This window comes from Thermothelomyces heterothallicus (assembly GCF_042370625.1).
Source record: "Thermothelomyces heterothallicus CBS 202.75 unplaced genomic scaffold P884_scaffold_11, whole genome shotgun sequence".
Classification (NCBI taxonomy): Eukaryota; Fungi; Ascomycota; class Sordariomycetes; order Sordariales; family Chaetomiaceae; genus Thermothelomyces; species Thermothelomyces heterothallicus.
The window spans coordinates 981,166-993,329 of record NW_027192572.1 but is presented as its reverse complement, the minus strand read 5'-3'; the positions used below and the strand labels follow the sequence as shown (position 1 = coordinate 993,329).

The 12,164-nt window shown below is 56.9% G+C and overlaps 5 protein-coding genes across 5 annotated transcripts; 3 read left to right on the top strand and 2 right to left on the bottom strand.

The window, feature by feature from the left end:
• Nucleotides 1-507: 507 nt before the first annotated feature.
• On the top strand, nucleotides 508-2,281 carry P884DRAFT_285147 (uncharacterized protein; the record flags this gene model as incomplete). The annotated part of the gene is made up of 3 exons (XM_069443747.1): nucleotides 508-1,370; nucleotides 1,712-1,990; nucleotides 2,042-2,281. The coding sequence occupies exons 1-3, from the start codon at nucleotides 819-821 to the stop codon at nucleotides 2,279-2,281; spliced, it is 1,071 nt and encodes a 356-aa protein (XP_069297700.1). The 5' UTR covers nucleotides 508-818.
• Nucleotides 2,282-2,516: 235 nt separating this feature from the next.
• P884DRAFT_259745 (uncharacterized protein) lies at nucleotides 2,517-3,967 on the bottom strand. Its single transcript, XM_069441379.1, has one exon. The coding sequence runs from the start codon at nucleotides 3,778-3,780 to the stop codon at nucleotides 2,617-2,619; it is 1,164 nt and encodes a 387-aa protein (XP_069297699.1). The 5' UTR covers nucleotides 3,781-3,967; the 3' UTR covers nucleotides 2,517-2,616.
• A 203-nt stretch (nucleotides 3,968-4,170) lies between these two features.
• Nucleotides 4,171-5,478, top strand: P884DRAFT_224117 (MED7 protein-domain-containing protein). Its single transcript, XM_069439585.1, has 3 exons — nucleotides 4,171-4,621; nucleotides 4,675-4,851; nucleotides 4,926-5,478. Exons 1-3 carry the CDS (start codon nucleotides 4,373-4,375, stop codon nucleotides 5,241-5,243), a joined length of 744 nt encoding a protein of 247 aa, XP_069297698.1. The 5' UTR covers nucleotides 4,171-4,372; the 3' UTR covers nucleotides 5,244-5,478.
• A 1,799-nt stretch (nucleotides 5,479-7,277) lies between these two features.
• Nucleotides 7,278-10,161, bottom strand: P884DRAFT_277743 (transcription factor S-II, central domain-containing protein; the record flags this gene model as incomplete). Its single annotated transcript, XM_069443114.1, has 3 exons — nucleotides 7,278-9,374; nucleotides 9,436-10,007; nucleotides 10,155-10,161. The coding sequence occupies 3 exons, from the start codon at nucleotides 10,159-10,161 to the stop codon at nucleotides 7,278-7,280; spliced, it is 2,676 nt and encodes an 891-aa protein (XP_069297697.1).
• Nucleotides 10,162-10,950: 789 nt separating this feature from the next.
• Nucleotides 10,951-12,149, top strand: P884DRAFT_243675 (nucleophile aminohydrolase). The gene is made up of 4 exons (XM_069440332.1): nucleotides 10,951-11,136; nucleotides 11,220-11,404; nucleotides 11,466-11,884; nucleotides 11,940-12,149. The coding sequence occupies exons 1-4, from the start codon at nucleotides 11,113-11,115 to the stop codon at nucleotides 12,065-12,067; spliced, it is 756 nt and encodes a 251-aa protein (XP_069297696.1). The 5' UTR covers nucleotides 10,951-11,112; the 3' UTR covers nucleotides 12,068-12,149.
• Nucleotides 12,150-12,164: the final 15 nt, after the last annotated feature.

The window sequence follows — 12,164 nt, the reverse complement described above, 5'->3', positions numbered from 1 at the left end:
GTACCCCTTGCATCGTCATCTCCTCCAATTTGCGAACTTGAGTGTAAACCAGGGCCCCCCTCCCAACCCTCTGGTCAATACCAATCTTGGTGCCAACATCTTGCGATCATACGCGGTGTCAGATGAGTTCACGGCAGATTGGCTGAGGAGCCGATACTCCTTGGTTACATGTCTGCAGTCTCCTTTCCTGCTTTAGGTCCTTAGACTCATCTCAAAACCATCGCCCGTTCAAGTTCAACGGAGACAGCTTGCTTTGCGCTCAGCTTTCCAAACAGCGGTTGCAAGAGTCCTCCCACAGCACACAAGCAGGTACACTACCTGCTTGGAGATATTATCGGTAACCGTACATTCCATACGGCATCTGACGGCGCTGGTCGGCATTGTCTCCCGTGTCTGCCTCTTGCGACTGCACTGCCTGTCGGGCTCCAGGCATTAACTATTTCGCTGAGTTTTCATGCTGCGGCCAGATCGGCGACCACCCTCAGTGGAATTTTTTGGTTGACTCGATCCTGTTTAGCCGCGACGAGGAATCGCTCCAGAACTGTCTTGCGCGCTCTACTCGCCGTCGGCACAGCGGAGTAACACCCGCCCTAATCGACGCCGACTTCCGCGATTGGTGATTGCTTGCAAGGTTGAGTGGGAGGTTTCGCAGCAAGGAATAGCGAAGCGACCAGTGTTGCAATTCCGCTTGACCTGGGCTCAGCTCACCCTAGTTCTCCGTCGGTGGGTGGTATGACGACAGAACTAAGCCACGCCTCGCTCGTCGCCAGATCATCGAGGGACAAGGGCAGTCCAAACCCAGCAGCTGTGTTGGAAAGATGGCGCCGACCCCTTACCGAGCTCCGCCGTCCATGGCGTCACCATCTATGCAAGCCTCGCGGCAAGAAGCCCTGAGAATGTCTGAGAACTGCGGGACAGCCGGAATCGAGACGGATCTGGATTCAATCATTAGCACCGAGCTCGTCGCCAAGACGGATAGGCTTTCGATCGTGGATTCCGGAACCGCAAACGAGGCAATAACCGGCGTGGAAAACGGCCATTGCCTGCTCGATAAAAGATCTGCGGAAACGCTGTGCTCACCAGAGCCCAGTATCCAACCGTACGTAGCCACGACCGAGGGGTGGCAAGGCGATACCCACGCGGATACCACACTGACGGGCGTTGTCGCGATGCCGAGCCCCGCCTCTCAATCCCTGAGGATGGCCTCTTCACCCGTGACAGAGCGTGCGGAAGAAGAAGCCAACGATGCAAGCATGGTGGCAACTGTACCTCAGCGTACAAACAAACTGCAGCTCTTGGACCTTCCGAACGAGGTACTCTTCCATATCCTGAGTTACCTGGAAGTGTGTGACTTGCTGGCAACCTCCAGGGTGCGTCAACCCCCCCAATCTGTCTCCTCTCTTGTTGAGAAGCACCATCCCCTCTGGCATGGCCTGAAGACCAGCCTGCCATGACACGCCCATCCCTCCCACCCCCACCCCCTCCCCCTACCTCCGTCCCCAAAATTCTTCCTTTCCATCTTAGCAATGTTCACCTCAGCACTGTTCACGCTCTTGAACATGTCCCCGTCTTCAAAGTCATTTGTCCTTACCCAGAACGCAGCACTGTCCATGACGGGATCCCCCTCGTTCCTTGACCACCGTATCCCCCAGTCCCAGTCCTCCGTTCCCAGGGAAGCAAACTAAACAAGGAGAAACCCACTCTTGAACAGACCTCCCGCCACCTCCGAACACTCTCCCTTAATCCCCACCTGCACCAGACCCGCCTCCGCCGCACGCGCGCAATCCTCCCGCCCCTGCTCACGTCGCCCTCGCGGCCCTCGCGCGCCGACCTCGTCCGCCGCTCAATCGTGCTGACTCACACGGCCTTCGCCTCGCGCCGCCTGGCCCGCAGCCTGGCGTCTATCCGCCTCGCGCGCCAGCTCGCCAAGCGGCCCTCGGCCGAGACCCTCGTCGAGCGCTGCGTCCTGCCGCCCGAGTGCCTGCCCCTGGTTCCTCGCTCCCCGGCCTCTTCCTCCTCCGGCGGCAGCGGTGGCGGAAAGAGACGGAATGGCAGCTACGCCGGCGTGGCTCCCGTGGCGCCGGCGCTGATAGCGAGGAAGAGGGCGGTGGAGAGGGAACGGGTCAAGGACGGGTTGAGGGCGTGGGTCGGATCGGTGTGGAAGGGGGAGGTCGGGAAGAGGCAGGAGAAGGTCAGGATGTGGGAGGAACGGGCTGGGGTTGGGAGAGTGTGGAGGCTGAGGCGGTTTTGGGAGAAAGTTGGGAGGGGGGAGCAGGTGTGATCGATGCTCTTTTCTTGCACAACTCTTTGACTTGATGTTAAGGATAAGAATTGGGGTAGTGGTGTGTCTGAGCAATTGGCTGGTGTTCTGGGAGTTTTCCCCTCTGCACTGATGGTAGTTCCGCCTCTTTGTTGGGGGGGGGGGGGGGGGGACGAGGGTCGTTTCTTTGGTTTTGTACAGTTTTTCTGCTGGAGTTCAGCGAGCAACATATGATGCTATGTGACGACGGCATGATTGGCCACTTAGGGCACCCTGCCATATTAGAAGGACGTACCATAATATACACAGCTAAAGTCAAACAATGACCGGAAAGCCTTCAGCGGCGCGGGATGCCATTATGAGCGGAACCTGAAACCATCCCAGTCGTCCTCGTCGTCCTCTTCATCTTCGTTCTCTTCGTCTTCCTCGTCTCCCATTGCGGCATTCTCCTTCCCCGGAGGACTGCCTTTAGAGTCGCCATTGTTTGCAGCTACCGTCGGCACAGCACCGCTGTTACTCTGCGCCCTGAGCGCCTCTCTCCGCTCCCTCAACTTTCGCGCCCTTGCCTCCAGCTCCTCCATCACCTCGAACTCGTTTTCAAGAGCGCGGGTGGCCTCTTCCTTTTCGTCTTCAATCTGGATATCCACTAATGCTCGCCGTCTTGTGCGCTCTTCCTCTTCCGATTTGGCGGCTACCTCCGCGGCGCTCATGGCTGGCGCGGAAATGACCGCGTCGTCGTCCAGTCCGGCGGCGGCGGCGGCAGCAGCAGCTGGAGGCTTCGTGCTGGCCTTTGTTCCCGAGCCATGAATCAGGTCTGCCTCAAACGCCGCCCACATATCTTCGTCAACGGGTTCCGCCGCCGCCGTGGTCCCCGCGGCCCCGCCTTGTGCTTCTTGGGCGCCAGGGACGCTCTCTTGTTGCGCCGCTGTCGTCTCCTCTGGTATCAGCGGCGACCGACCGATTGGTGGCGCTTTGGGCGTCGTGGCTAGCGGTGTGCCGCTGGCACTGGGTGTTGCAGGGCGAGACGGGATCTGCATCTCAACGCCGGCGCTGGGGGCGCCTGATGTTCGGCGGTGGAGTGGCGGTGTTCTGGGCTTGTCTGCTTTGCCATTGTTGTCTTTCTTGGCAGGCGTTTCGGCTTCATGCAACGGTTTGCTCCCCGGCGGAGAGCCGGGTCTTGTGCGTTTCCTACGCGATGCTTCGTCTTCACCGACCATGTCGTCGTCTGAGTCGGCGAGCTTGCGCTTGCTGGCCGGGGCCGCCGAGCCTTGAATCTCCGAGCCTTGACCCACAAACCCGGCATAGCCATTGCTTGTTTTCTTTGCTGAGGCCTGATGGAGGGTTTGTAGTCGTTGTCGGTGGCCGGCGCTGCGCAGGTGTCCGTCCCAGAGAGATTCGGTCTTGATGTGGTCGTTACATACGGTACAGATAAGCTTTCCAGTGTCCGAGTACGAGGCGTGAGGGTGCTCTATCCGGCGGGCAGCGCGCTGCTGTCGAAGAAGGGCGCGGACGTCAGCCATGGTGGTGGTGATCGTGGTCGGGTTTTGAATTGGGAGCGGAGGGTGCAACCCGTAACCCTTCCTAGGCGCAGAATTGATGGGACCTCTGTGCTATAATCGACAGGAGTTTCAGTGAAACTGACTGGATAGTCTGGTCAGATATTCCATGTGCTCAATTGTGCAAACCATAGCCAAGATAAAAGAGCTGAGCTGATCGAGATGATCAGACGAAGGAACTCTCCCTGGTTGGTTGAGGTACGGATTACTTTGAGGTACTAACTATAATGAGAACAGCCACAGGGAGCTCAGCTGCCCCACGCTGCTGGCAGCCACAGTAACTAATCCTGCAAGGGAGAGCTTCAGCCACGGTCGCAAAGGTTCCCGTTCCGTTCCCACATCAATTCCCCGTTACCCCTCCATCACGCCGATATCAAGTAATCTTTCCAGGAAAAGGCGACCCGCGCCTTGCAGACCCGTCAAACTTAGGGATCCGGCTCCGTCCAGGAGTGGCGAAGAATGGCAGCTCTCTCAATTCTCCAGACTTGAGCCCTGATCCGCACCCCACCGACTTTTGTTCGTGTCGCACCTCTCGATCAATCGGGGGGAACGAGCCATGGACGGTCTCGAGGACGACCCGAATCGGGTGACTGCGCTCTGGCCGGATCCGCCACCTTTCTGGAGAGATTTCACACCGGAGAACATTGAGCGTTTCGAGAGCCTCAAAGAGGATTACGCCGATCAGCAGGGCTTGAGCGCCGACGCCGTCATCCGGATTCCCAACATACCAGAACATCTTATTAACCTCCAGCCGCCTTCCGAGCCTGCCGACGGAAAGTGGAGGTTATTCAGCGAGCCTGAAACTGTTTGTTACTCCCCTGCGTCATTGTGATTACCCAAGCATTAACTAGCCCTCAGCTCACCGAAACCCTTCAAAGCCTCGAAGACGCCGGCATCCAGCGACTGGTCCCGACATCTGAGATAGATCGGGACAGCAAACACCTTGATCGGGGATTCGAGCTCAAGAAATTAGTCAAGTCCCTTCTGCTCAACTATCTCGAGTTAGTGGGACTGATGGGTCACAACCCGGCGCATGTGAGAGCCTCCCCCCCCCCTCCCCCAACCTCCCAAGCCTGCACCTCGGCAGTTCTGACACTGCCATCATTCAGGCTGCCGGAAAGATCGAAGACATCAAAGTTCTCCTCCTCAACTTCCACCACACGCTTAACGAGTATCGCCCGCATCACGCGCGCGAGCAGTTGATCCAGATGATGCACGCCCACGGCGACCAGATACGCGCCGAGACAGCCGGAATTCGGAGCGTAGTAGACAAGGCGAAGCGAATGATTGAGGGACTGGCCAGTATCCAGGTGCCACAGCTGGAGAAGGTGCCTAGCGAGAAGGAAGCTCTCGAGCCTCGACCTGAGCAGCTGCAAGAGCAGAGGGAGCTGGCAGGGTGGAAGAGAATTGATGAGGAGTTTTCATGACTGTCTCGTACAACTGTTTTGCCTAGGTCTGTGTCTCAAGCAGATGTGGATGCCAAAGGAGAAACGGCTCTGCATCATAGCGAGCAGATGTATTCTATCCAACTCTCACCGCGGCTTCATGTGAAACAACAGCAGACAAGACACGATCTCGTGGGGTGATATGCTCTATACCCAGTGGCAAACAAACCAAAGCCACACGAGTCACTGGTGCGATTGAACATGTACCGAAGTGCGGTTAAGTTGTGAGATTAACCACCTAATAATCCCTTCGCTGTTTGCCTGTCTTAACAAGATGTATGGTACATGGACGAATGCCTAATCCTACGCAAAGCAGCGGGTGCTGTAACCCCGAGGTTCGGCAGCCAAGAGCAAAAAAAAAAAAAAAAAAAAAAAAAAAAAAAAAAAAAAAAAAAAAAAAAAAAAAAAAAAAGCTGAGCTGGCTAGCGGTTGCGAGAATGTGAACGCAGCGAAACCGCTCCCACTATAGAATTAAACATCAAACTGAAGCCAAACCTGAGGACTCATATGAAATGGGTGCTCCGCTGTTAACGCTGGTCAAACAGGCCAATCGCTTTTGTGTCCCTTTCCGCGACCGTGTAAGAACTCTTAAAAAAAAGAAAAAGAAAAAGAAAGAAAAAAACACAGGGCGAAGTGTCCCAACTATCTCGAAGCGATTCACCCCGTATACAATCACCCGCTGGCCTCCTCTTCTTTAAGGGCCCTGTTGACAATGTTCAGCAGACTGAAAATCGCATCCTTGTGACATTCTCCCGACTCGTCCGCAGAACCCAACCGGGACCAAGCAGTTACCACACCAAACTCAGAGCTCTCCGCAGTTCCTTGATCCCGCCCACAAAGCCCAGTAATTCCGTCAACGAGGCTCCCCATATTGGTCTTTCCACGTTCCGTCACTATGCCACCTTGACCGGATCGCTCTCCGACTCCCGCCATCCCAGTTTCGGGTGAAGGATTGTCATCAAAAACCTCGCCGGCAAGCCCGTCTCCAAGCAAACTTCTCGCTTCTTCTTCCGTAAGGGTGTCCACCGACTCCGCTTCATTTTCGTCACTCTCGCCATATTCATCGCCATCGTTTTTTCCGCCTAAAGAAAGCTCATCGTCCCAGCTGATTTCGCATTCCTCACATGCGCAGCTTGCGTTACAAGTGCACCCGTCATCGCACCGTCCGACATCCGGTCCGGGACATCCACAGCTTAGCTTCTCGGTTTCTGATTCGGACCCAGTTCCAGACCCATCTCCAGACCTGGACCTGGATCCAGATCCCAGGCCAGAGGTGGAATGAAGTTTGAGCCCCGAGTCCGTCCCAGACGCAAACCCAAGTCGGGAACACGGCCTGAGAGGCCTAGAGAACGCCCCCATCGTTGGAGGTCTGTGTTGTAAAGGGAGCGGCGGCCTTCCATTCCCCTGCGACTGTTCGTCTCCGGTCTTGACACACGGCGGTGGCTGTTCCTCCTCGTCATCCACGCTAGAGGAATGGCGCAACCGTGAAGGTATGAGGGGCCTGTAATCGTTCGCTGCAGCCTCCCGAGAGTGTGGATGTCTTGACCTCGAAGGAGGGATGGGGGGCGGAACCGCTGCCGAGTACGGCAGGGTGGCTGTTATTTGCCTGAGGACGGGATTTCGTGCGACAAGGCCTGGAGGGAAGGTTATGGAACGGTTTCTCACAAAGGAAGAAAGGGTTGATCGGAATGATTGTCGTTTTGATTGTGACTGTGGTCGCAAGGCCGGGAGCATTGAGGGCGGCCTCGGTGATAACGGTGGGGGAGAAGGTGAACGAGCACGAAGAGATAACTCAGAGAACTGGGTGGGACGAGCTGAGGCTAAGAGTAAATCATGATAGCACAAATTGGGGGACACGTGTGAGGAACTCGGGGGTCGATTTTCTGTTGGTCTAGGAGAAGCTGACCGTATCGGCAATGTTGAAGAGGGAGCACTAGTACATGATGAGAGGGCAGACATGGTGTCCGGCCTGGGCCTCGATAGCGGAGCGGATTCATCCTGCTCATCCCCAGATCTCTAAGCCGGCGGGGGCCCAGAGTTTGTTGTCGCTTGGGGCGGAATCGGGGGCGGTGGGATCGGTGTCTGCTTTGGCGGCCCGGCTGCAGGAGCTGGAGGAATCGGCGGAGGCGGGATAGGGGTCGTCCGGACCGGGGGTGGGTGCTGGGAATGAAGCTGAGGCTGGGGCTGAGGTTGCCCTTGAACCTGCTGTTCAGACTGGGTGCGGTTTTGTTGCTGTGGATGTGGCGGGGGGGGCTGAACCTGAGATTGAGGTCGAGACTGCGATGCCTCCCGCTGCTGTTGCTGTTGGCCCTCCCTTTCGAGTATCATGCTCAAATACGGGAGCTCGTCGCGAGTCCTTGGATCTTTCTCGTATATCTTCTTGATCACCTCCCACTCCTTCCGCGACATGCAGTGCGCCTGCGGAAGCAGGAAGCTTACGGTCGGGCTGGTAATGAGATGTCCAAGAACTTCACGAGCGGTAGCCTCTCCTTGGCGCTGCAACTCGTCTATCGTTGACGCCTGCTTCGGTTGCTGCTGTGGAGCGGGAGCGTGCGGTGGGGGCTGCTGCTGCTGCACAGGAGTGGCCATTCTCGGCGAAGGGTATTGCGAGAAAGCGCCCTGGGAAGAAGTTGGCGAGAAGGCTGGTGCGGAGACTGATTGTCGACCCGTAGGAGGGAGCCCGCCCTGAGTTGGCGTTGGTGTCCCAGGGGACTGTGATGCTCCTGGGCCCCGCGGAGCAGCCTGATGCGTCCCCATGGGGTTCGTAGTCCCGTGGATTCGCTGAATGGTCTCGGGGTCGTTCCGGTAGACGATGACGCAGAGCATCATGGGCTCCGACCTTGTTTCGGGGATGAAGTTGTCCGCCAAATTCAGCATGAACTCCGGTTGGTTGCCGGTGCCGGCGGGCACTGGAACAAGATATGTGTCGCGAACATTGGCAACCCCTTTGTCTCCGACCACGCCGTACCTTTTCTTCGAGACAAAGTAGTCAATGAGCTTGTTCATCCCTGCCTTTGCTGCTGGAGTTGTCGGCTCGAGGCTGACGACGACGACGTCTGTGGGCAAGCTATATCGCAGGCCGCAAAGGTACACAATGGCCTGCTGTTCGTCAATCCGGCCACACACGGTCAGGTTCCGCGGCAGCAATTTATCCCAGGGGAGGTTGATCGTCTCGCTTAGGTTGGCGCCTCCCATATGCTTAGCTGCGACTTGAACTTCGGCAATGGTGTTCATGATGAGATTTCCTCGCCACACAACATCCGGATCGTTCTCCTCCTCCTTAGGCGAGTACGGGGGTGAATGGGTGCCGTCGTCAAGCAAGCGATCAACATCGGGATCGTCGCCGGGCCCAGTTGAAGGGGCGGTAGCAAAGGATGCGCGCGGCTGTCCTTGGGGATGTGCGGGTGGCTTGACGCTCGAAAATACCTTGTTTAGATCAAAATGGGACCTGCTCGGTGACTGCTGGCTATCAACGGCCGGACCGCTAACCGAGCGATGTCTGGACTGCGGTGGGAAGTCGGGCGTATCCTTGGACTCCTGCTTCGGGGCGCTCGGCCTGCTGACTGGGGCAGAAGGAACGTCCTCGCTGGCAATGAAGTGATCATCGTCAATGATCTCATCGCCTTTGTGAGTTCTCCTTACGCGCGGAATGTCTTCTGTGATTTTGATGGCTTGTTTCTCTGCCCTAGCCAGCATCTCAGCCGTCTCCTTTTGGAGCTCCTTGGACGCCAGCTCTTCCGTAGACATCGACGCCAGCATTGGAGGCGTCAAGGTCTGGGCAAGCAACCTGGCGGTGAGCTCGGGGTTGCTCTTGAGATTGAAGGCCAGGGTTCGGATCTGGCCAGCATATGAGCTTGTGGTCGGGTGAGTGTCATGGACGGCACGTTCGATTTGGAGCGCGAACTTCTCGGCGCGGTCGGCATTCGAGACACCGTCGGCCGGAACAATGCCGTTTTTCTCAGCGACCGCAAGGGAGGCAACCAAAGATTTCGAGAGAGCTTTTGCTGGGCCTTGGCGCGAGTCTGGCAAGCCGGAGATATTCGCAGGAATGTCTTCGGGAGGCGAGTACTCCGGGACTGGAGCTTGCTGTGCTTCGTTACCTCTGCGCATTTTCTGCACGATACGTCAGCCTTCAGATCGTTTATAACGGAATATAGGTGTGTGTATGGCGCACCTTGGGGTCCTTATCCTGCGCAACCTCGCCATTCTTCCGCTTCAAGCCAGCTGCTTTTGGTTCCTTTTTCGGCTCAGGAAGAGGAGGCGGTGACTGCTTCGATTTCTGGGAAGCATCTTCCTTGAGGTCGCTCGTCCGCTTTTTGCCCTTCTTGGGGCCTTTCTTCTTCTTCTCGGCCTTCTGTTCCTCGTATGCCTTGCGGCGAGCTTCCCAGGGCTTTTCGCCCCTGGCGATTCCGGCAAGCAGCTCCTGATGGTTTTCCGGCCGGCACAGCTCGCAGAAGTACTCCTTAGGTAGATCCTCTGTGTACTGGCTCATGCCCATGCAGATGTTGTGCTGCCAGGCGCCGCACTGATCGCATGCGATCCACGGCTCTCCCGAGTCTTCGTCTTGCTCTGTAGCGCCACAGACGCAGCGGATGATCTCTTCTTCAGGCTCTTCAGGCTCGGGTGCCGTCTTCTTGGTCTTTTTGTTTCCGCCGCGACGTTTCGGTGTCTCGATAGCCTGGTCGAGCTGCTCCAATGCCTTGTGCTGGCCTTTGGTGGCCCTGACCGATCGGCGCGGTTCCGGTTCTGGTGCTCCATCGTTGGTTAGCGGCTGACCGCGTGTGCTGCGACGAGAGGGCGGCATCGCGTTGTCTGGTTACTGTCCACAACCAGAGGGGGATGGGGGGGAGCGGCGCGCGCAGGGTGGCAGAGCTCTTGAAGATGCTTGCTTACCAGACATTGTCGCGTCAATGACGGGACTAAACAAATGGGCAACGGGTTGCCTGTCAGTTGGCCGGGTGCGCTCCCTTGTGTCGTGTGCGCCTACTGAGGATTCAAGATGCTCAAAGCATGCGTGAAAGGTTGCACGCAGTCACTTGATAGGATGTTTACGCTTGCATAAAACTAAAATGATGGGACTGTGCAGGAAATGCAGTCGCAAGGACACGATGGCAATCAAGTTCCCTGAAGCTATCCGCAAACCCCAGTGTCCCAGGGTCCGCGTTTCCTCGCGCCTTCTGCCTTGATGTGTATTGACAGATGATGGAACCGATGTGGGCAGGAATAAGAGGCGCGATGGCGCGTGCCGAGCGGAGCTTTGGAGTCAAGAGCTCCAATGCAACCCGAGGGAAAGAGGGATTGGGTGTCGCGTGCGAAGGGGAAACTGATCTCAACACCTGCCCGGGATCACAGGAGCTCAAGTTAGCTTGTCGTGAACAGCGCGCCGACTATATTTTCTGGCTTTATTTTGCCGGTGGTGCCAGCGCGCGACTTTGTCGATGTGTTCTCTGGCTGAGGGGTTGCGATGCGGAGGTTGGAAAGAGAGGAGATTGTCGATCGAAACGACGCGAATGCGCTGCAATGAAAAGGCAGAGCTCAGATTAGATAAGCTTGATGTGGAGATCGCTTGGCATGCAAGCGATGCAGAAGCAGGAGGTCATGTTGGCCTGTGCGCTGGCTTACCCACTTAGTTACCTGGAGGGCAAGGCAACAAGCTATACGCGTGTTAGCGCTTGCCTGGAGCTTCCAGCCTAAGCCGCTGGCACTCCACGAAGCCAGAGAGCATCAATCAGCCTTGCTTTCCCCGCCTGCCGTCGCACGCGACAAACCAACACCAAACAAGCCCGTCGACCTGTTAATTTGCCCTTGCAGGCGTATTTCATTGCCAACTTCCCTTCAACACCTGCCCATCATGTCTAGAAGATACGACTCCCGAGTAAGTTGGTCGCAGCTGCGTTACACCCGAAGCGGTGCGTTATGGGAGCTTGGGGCGGATGTTGAAGCTTACCCCTCCTGCAGACAACCATTTTCTCGCCCGATGGCCGTCTGTACCAAGTTGAATACGCATTAGAGGCCATCTCCCACGCCGGGACGGCCATTGGCATTCTCGCCAAGGATGGCATCGTTCTCGCTGCGGAACGCAAGGTTACTTCGAAGCTGCTCGAGCAGGACACATCGGCCGAGAAGCTCTACATTCTGAACGAGTACGAACTGCCGGGTTTTGCAGGTTTCCAGCACAGGGGGAGACGCTGACATGGTGGACAGCAACATGATCTGCGCCGTCGCTGGCATGACCGCCGACGCTAATATTCTCATCAACTACGCCCGGCAAGCCGCTCAACGGTACCTGCTTACGTACAACGAAGATATTCCCTGCGAGCAGCTGGTGCGCCGACTCTGCGATCTCAAGCAAGGCTACACACAACACGGTGGTCTGCGTCCGTTCGGCGTCTCGTTCATCTACGCGGGGTGGGACCCGCAGCGCCAGTTCCAGCTGTACCTCAGCAACCCTTCAGGCAACTACGGCGGGTGGAAGGCAACCAGCTCCGGGGCCAACCACGCGAGTGCGCAGAGCTTGTTGAAGCAAGACTACAAGGAGGACTGCACATTGGAGGAGGCTTGTGGGATGGCGGTCAAGGTGCTGAGCAAGACGATGGACTCGACCAAGCTCAGCAGCGAGAAAAGTGAGTGTTGGCCTGAGACGCTTAAAATTGTGGGCGACAACTGACCATGATACAGTCGAATTTGCGACGGTTGGGCAGACCAAGGACGGCAAGATCTACCACAAGCTATGGAGCGGGGAAGAGATTACGGCGCTATTGAAGAAGCACGATTTGGCCAAAGACGAGACAACGGAGGAAAAGTAGGTCAAGAGGTTATAGACGGGGTAGGTGGAATTAAGACTCCTTGCGAGCGCCGTGTGTACCAACCAATAGAGGCCAATGACGCCCGTGACCGAACTCC

What these genes read in the sequence shown, in the direction of transcription:
- P884DRAFT_259745 (XM_069441379.1), bottom strand. Translation starts at nt 3,780, where the DNA reads ATGGCTGACGTCCGCGCCCTTCTTCGACAGCAGCGCGCTGCCCGCCGG.
- P884DRAFT_224117 (XM_069439585.1), top strand. Translation starts at nt 4,373, where the DNA reads ATGGACGGTCTCGAGGACGACCCGAATCGGGTGACTGCGCTCTGGCCG. An exon ending in TATTCAGCGAGCCTGAAACT is followed by an intron (nt 4,622 to 4,674) that starts GTTTGTTACTCC and finishes ACTAGCCCTCAG; the next exon opens with CTCACCGAAACCCTTCAAAG. An exon ending in TGGGTCACAACCCGGCGCAT is followed by an intron (nt 4,852 to 4,925) that starts GTGAGAGCCTCC and finishes GCCATCATTCAG; the next exon opens with GCTGCCGGAAAGATCGAAGA.
- P884DRAFT_243675 (XM_069440332.1), top strand. Translation starts at nt 11,113, where the DNA reads ATGTCTAGAAGATACGACTCCCGA. An exon ending in AAGCTCTACATTCTGAACGA is followed by an intron (nt 11,405 to 11,465) that starts GTACGAACTGCC and finishes CATGGTGGACAG; the next exon opens with CAACATGATCTGCGCCGTCG. An exon ending in CAAGCTCAGCAGCGAGAAAA is followed by an intron (nt 11,885 to 11,939) that starts GTGAGTGTTGGC and finishes ACCATGATACAG; the next exon opens with TCGAATTTGCGACGGTTGGG.